This window comes from Pongo abelii, chromosome 9 (genome assembly GCF_028885655.2).
Source record: "Pongo abelii isolate AG06213 chromosome 9, NHGRI_mPonAbe1-v2.0_pri, whole genome shotgun sequence".
NCBI lineage: Eukaryota > Metazoa > Chordata > Mammalia > Primates > Hominidae > Pongo > Pongo abelii.
Window position 1 is genome coordinate 17,083,229 of NC_071994.2, and position 6,297 is coordinate 17,089,525.

Consider the following 6,297-nt stretch of genomic DNA (forward strand, 5'->3'; position numbering starts at 1 on the left):
TGACAGGGGATTTGGGGATAAGAGGAATGGAGGTAACAACTAACATGTGGAATTATTTTTTGTGGTGATAGAAATGTTATGAAATAAGATATTTGTGATGGATGCAAAACATGAACATGACAAAACAGATTGTGCACTTTAAAATGATGAATTTTAGACTGTGAATAATATCTCAATAAAAATATTGCAAAGAAAACATATGAAGTTGAATCCTTTCTTCACACCACGTGCAAAAATTAACTTAAACTATAGGCATAAATGTTAAGAGCTACATCTTTAATACTCTTAGGAGAAAATAGAGAAGTAAATCTTTGTGAACTTTAGTTGGGAAAAGACTTTTTACATACAACACTAAAAGCAGAACAGCAAAAGAAAAAATAAGTACATTAGATTTCATCAAAATTAGTATATTTTTTGTTCTAGAGGGCAACATCAAGAAAGTAGTATCTACCCACAGAGCAGGAGAAAATATTTTCAAATCTTATGAAGGTCTTGTATTTAGAATATATTAAAAATTCTTATATCAATAATAAAAAGATAAACAATAAATGAGCAAATATATGAATAGGCATTTTTCTAAAGTACATATACAAATGTCCAATTAGCACAAGAAAAGATGCTCAACATCATTAGCCAATTGGGAAATACAAATCAGAACCACGATGAATATCACTTTCCAGTAGAATGGCTAAAATAAAAAGGATGGATAGTAGTAAGTGTTGGAAAGGGTGTAGAAAAATAGTAACCCTAACACATCACTGTTGGAAATGTAAAATAGTGTAGCTGGTTTGAAAAACAGTCTGAAAAACATGTTTGAAAAACAGCTCCTCAAAAGTTTAAACATAGAGTTATCACATGATCCAGAAATTTAGCTCAGGTATGCACCCTAAAGAAATGAAAGCATATGTCTACACAAAAAAATCATACAAATTGCATAGTTCAAAATTGCCAAAAGTAGAAGCAACACAAATGTCCATCAACTAAAGAATGGATGGATAAAATATGATATGTCCTTACAACATAATATTATTCAGCAATAAAAAGAAATGAAGTAATGATAAATGCTACAAAATGGATAAACCTTAAAAACATTATTCTAAGTAAAAGAAGACAGTCGCAAATGACGACATATTGTATGATTCTAGTTAGCCGAAATGTTCATGTTAAACAAATATATAGAGAGAAATTAGATAAGTGGTTTTCTAAAGCTTGAGGTGGGTGGGGGGGTGGAAGAAAATGGGAGTGACTGCTAATCAGTACAAGATTTTTTTTTAGGTGTTAAAAATGTTCTAAAATTGATTGTGGTGATAGATGCATAACCCAAAGTATACAAAAAAATCATTGAATTTTATATTTTAAATGGATAAATTTTATGGTCAGTTAATTATATCACAATAAGCCTATTATATAAAGAAACAAGAAATGAATGATAACGAGAGTGGTTCCCAAGAGCACGTCATTTGTTCAAAAAAATAAAATACATAGACAACAAAATGTACATAGTTTATTATACATAATAGACTGGGGAGACTAAGTTACACTGCCATAAAAAATAAACTCAAAAGTCCAATAATTTAAAACTACAAATATTTATTTATTACTTCTGCTAATATATGTGCATCACAGTTTGTCTAGGAAAGGGGCAATCTCTCTCCACGTTTACTCAAACACCCAGGCTAATGGAAGTTTTGCCCTCTGTAGCCACATTCTCTGGAAGATGCAGACTCCCCATTTACCATAGCAGAGGGAGAGGCAAACGGATGGTTTTGCTTGGGCTTTTCTATACTTCAACTCCAAAATAATACATACCGCTTCTTCTCCAGTCCATTTTATAGAGCTAGTTCATGGTTCTACCTAGTTGCAAAGGGACAGGGAAATATGAGGAGCAGGTGTAATGTTTGAGCACCACAATTTTTGTTCCACATGAGATAGTAATTTTTAATTTATGATGAAATAGTGGTACTTAAATGCATTGATCTCTTGAAATGTTCCAGATATCATGATCTGCTTTGTATATATATCATCTCATTTCATCTTTATGAGTCTCCTATGAGATACATAGGAGAATTATCTTATTATCTCCTTTATATAGGTGACATACTGAAGTTTGGAGAGATTAAATAATTTGGCCAAGGTCACACTGCAAAAGGTGACAGGACTAGGATTGAAGCTAAGCCACATGACCACACAGCTCACATTTATAATAACTACATTTGACTGCATTGATAAAAGAGAGATAATTCTGCCTTGGAGTTGGTGGGATCAGAGGCAACTATGCAGAAGAAAGAATGGATTCATTTCCTTAGGTTGAAAAGTAAGGAAAAAGATCCCCAGACCACTCTAGTTGTAAGACAAATAGGTATTTTGTTTTTAAAAAATAGAAAACAAAAAAGAAAGAAAATCCTGGGGAGATCACTAGACATTTGAGAAAAAGCTAGATATGAGAAAGTTTGCATGAGGTCCTGACATTACCTTAGCTAGAGATTTTAGTGAGGCTTTTATTTTTGCTGTCTAACATGGCTATGGCACTGCTGATTTGACGATTGGAGGCTTTTCCCTCTAAGCTTCCATTTCTCCATGTCTTCATAAGAATTCCCAGCCCAAATGCAAACTATCCTCTGCTGTCTTCAGTCAACGTCAGATGGGGAGGGCCAACCTGGGATCAGGAACCTCCTGAGATATCCACTGGCAGGATGCTAAATGTTGCTCCTGAGACTGGTCACTGTCACTGCCTTGATATTTGTAAGAGCACAGTCTAGATTCTGTTCCACAACATAGAGTTCCACAGGTGGGGAAAGAGTTTCTCTAGCATGATGCTTTTCTGGATGTGGATTTCCAGTCAATGGTCTGGACTTGAAGGTTTTCCATACCCACTTCTTTGTATCCTCAATTTGTCTGTTCCTAGGACAAAAGTAAGTATCAAAAAAAAACCTCACAATCATAGCCAGTTAGAATTGCAAGGGGTGCTAGTAGGTCTAATCATTTTTCTTTACGAACAAATACACAAAAGGAAAATAAAGCCTTGAGCAGTTAGCGTCTACCATAGACACCCTGCTGGCTAGCTGTCTTCTGACTCCTTGTCCACTGCTCTTTCCACTGTACTAAACTGCTCTACAGCACCCAGATGTCCACACTCATTACCCTCTGATGACTTGTATAAATGGTTGGGGTGATGGTTATACTCAAAAGGGAGACCACACTTCCTAATTTGCTTTTATTTAGAATGTGCTATACGCATAGCAGTGCAAAGATCTTACCTCCCTTTCTGAATTTCAGGAGTTGTAACACTTTCAACATCTATTTGGGGATATCAAATATTAGGTTATTTACTTTAGAAACATTAAAGTTTGGAAACTCAATATTGTTGGCTGCTTATACTGCAGTAACCAAGAAGAGATGCGATGAGCTATAAAAAGTAATGGCTCAGATTGCCTAATTAAAATTGTTAGTATCTTTAATAATTTTCAAAGAACCTTCAAATTCATTGTCACGTAAGAGCAGAAAAGCATATGAGACAGATGGAGAATGATTTTCACCTTGGCTAGTCTCAATAAGGGCTATATCATCACCTGCCTTGAATATGAAAGATTATTAAACCAAAAGAAACAACTGTGACTCAAGACTGCAGATTCAGAAGGTCTCTTGAATTGAAAGGGCCTCTCAGTACTATAAACATGGCAACACAGTAAGATGTCACCTGATCCACCACTGGAAGTAAGTATCACCAGATACACTATGTAATACAGCAGGAGGTCTGTGACTTGATTAAGGGCACGGAGTTCCTAGAGAACAAAAGTGACTTTTTCAATCTTCCCCTATTCTCCCTCCCCACAAATAATGCGAAGACATGGGTGATGGTGGGAGATGAAAACATCAGCCCATAAGAAAAAAAAAAGATTGTGAGATGAAGAGAAAACACCTAAAGCTTTGCTTCAACCTTTTGAAAACTGCTCCTTTGGTTTTTTTAGCTACTGAGTGACACCAACACGTCAGTACGAATGTGCATCACAGATCTTGCAGTTTCCTTTAGTGGCCAGTGAAGCACCCAATTAAGGGCCCTGATAAATTAGGCAGAAAAGTGTGGGTGTCCCTAGAGAAGGGGCCTGAATTTTTGCATGTTTTCAGCTATTAAGAACAGATTGTTAAGGTGTCTATGAGAGATGGGAACTGCATGTGACAGGACTTGTCAGCATCGTATACCAAAGAATGATCAAATATTTCCTGTATTTCATTTTCTGTTAAGTAAGATTTTTATGTAAACAAGAGGGCTTCAAAGATATAGCAAGTAGTGAAAAAGAGTGCTGTGTGATTTAGTGTAATAGAGCATATCATACACTAGGAAAGCTGAAATGTGCCCCAGAGATATAATACAGACCACTGTGCCAGTCGTGGTCAGCAGAGACATTCCAGTACCCACACCGCTTCAGCATTAATGGCCTCACTCAACTCACCTCTACCCAGAATCTGGTCCAGCGTCTTTCACACAGACTCCTGCACTGGACAGGAAGCTGACATGTGAGCAAGAGACCTGGCCACACTTCAGCTCCCATGATAGTGTGCAATTAGCATAATTTTGTGTTTTTTCATCTCATAGGTACCTCTCAGGATAATTCCCAAATGACTTTGATGGATAATGTTTCAGAAGTGACAGAATTTGTTCTCGTGGGGTTAACAGATGTCCTAGAGCTTCAGATCCCTTTATTTATCATCTTTACTCTCATTTATCTCACCACTCTGGTTGGGAACTTTGGGATGATCATGTTGATTCTGCTGGACTCCCGCCTCCACATTCCCATGTACCTTTTCCTTGGCAACCTCTCTCTGGTGGACTGTGTTTACACCTCAGCTGTCACTCCCAAGGTAATAGTGAAGTTTCTCATGGGAAATAAGATCATATCCTACAATGCATGTGCCACCCAGATGTTCTTCTTTGCAGCCTTTGCCACTATTGAAAGTTTCCTCCTGGCCTCAATGGCTTTGGACCGTCATGCCGCAGTGTGTAAACCCCTGCATTACCCCACAACCATGACAAGTACTATGTGTGTCCTGCTAGTCACTGGCTCCTACATTTGTGGACTCTTTCAGTCCTCCATTCATGTTGCTTTTACTTTCCATCTCTCCTTCTGTCATTCTAATGTGGTTAATCACTTTTTCTGTGACATTCCACCACTCTTAGCTCTTTCTTGCTCTGATATTTATGCAAATGAGATTGTGCTTTTCATATTGGCAGCATTTAATATCTTTTTCACTCTCTTGATTATCTTGAACTCTTATGTTTTTATTTTTATTGCTATCCTGAGGATGCATTCAGCTGAGGGACAAAAGAAGGCCTTTTCTACCTGTGCCTATCACCTCACTACTGTTTCCATCTTTTATGGGACTATCACCTTTATGTACTTACAGCCAAGTTCTGGTCATTCCATGGACACAGACAAAATCTCATCTGTATTCTACACCATGGTCATCCCCATGCTTAACCCTCTAGTCTATAGCCTGAGGAACAAAGAAGTCAAGGGTGCATTCAAGGTGCTTATTGGAAAAGCAAAGTCTTCATTGGGCTTAGCCTATTAATTATAAATTTGTTGCAAACATGTTGAAATTTCACTGGATCTCCAGTGTCCAATAATTTGTTTTATTTTAATTATTTATTGTCTTTAATTTCTCTGAGCACTTCTTTCACACATGAGATCTGTTCTATTCATATTTTGGGAATATGTTTAGGTTAGAGAAAATTTTGGATGTCTTTTACCAGAAATAAAATGCCACTTCTATTTTACTATCAAAATTATTATCCTAGATAGTATAGAATTTCACGCTACATCATACTATTAGTGTAAAGTGCTTTGCAGGTAAACCCCATAGGTGTATAACACCAGAGTGATATTCTCAATTCCTAGAATTCAAAACAAATCCATGGTTCTTTTACACAGCAAGGAGCCATCGTTCTTAGAAATTAGTGCAGCTGTGAATCACCCTGAGAGATTCTCAAAAGGCAGAATCCTAGGATCTAATCCAAGGTAATCTCATTTAGTACATCTGTGGTGAATCCAGAAGTCCGTAGCAGTATCTTTCACTATCCACATCTATCTGGATCCTGAGTTTAAAAATTGCAAGGGTTCCAGTGGTGAATTTAGATAATTAGGAATACTGTATAATCTAAATGTATTTAGTTCCTGAATTTCAAAGATCAAAAACAGAGTTCAGAGGGCAAGAATCAGTCCAAAAACATATCTGTATCTCTTTTTTATCTGAATTCTAGACAGAAGTTTAGTGATGTCTAACACTTGGACAGCAACA

The 6,297-nt window shown here is 36.8% G+C and overlaps 1 protein-coding gene across 1 annotated transcript; it reads left to right on the top strand.

Annotated features, from left to right (window-relative positions):
• The first annotated feature begins 4,617 nt into the window (after positions 1 to 4,617).
• LOC100450875 (olfactory receptor 5B12-like) lies at positions 4,618 to 5,571 on the top strand. The gene has a single exon (XM_024255878.2). It carries the CDS (start codon positions 4,618 to 4,620, stop codon positions 5,569 to 5,571), a length of 954 nt encoding a protein of 317 aa, XP_024111646.2.
• The last annotated feature ends 726 nt before the right edge of the window (positions 5,572 to 6,297 follow it).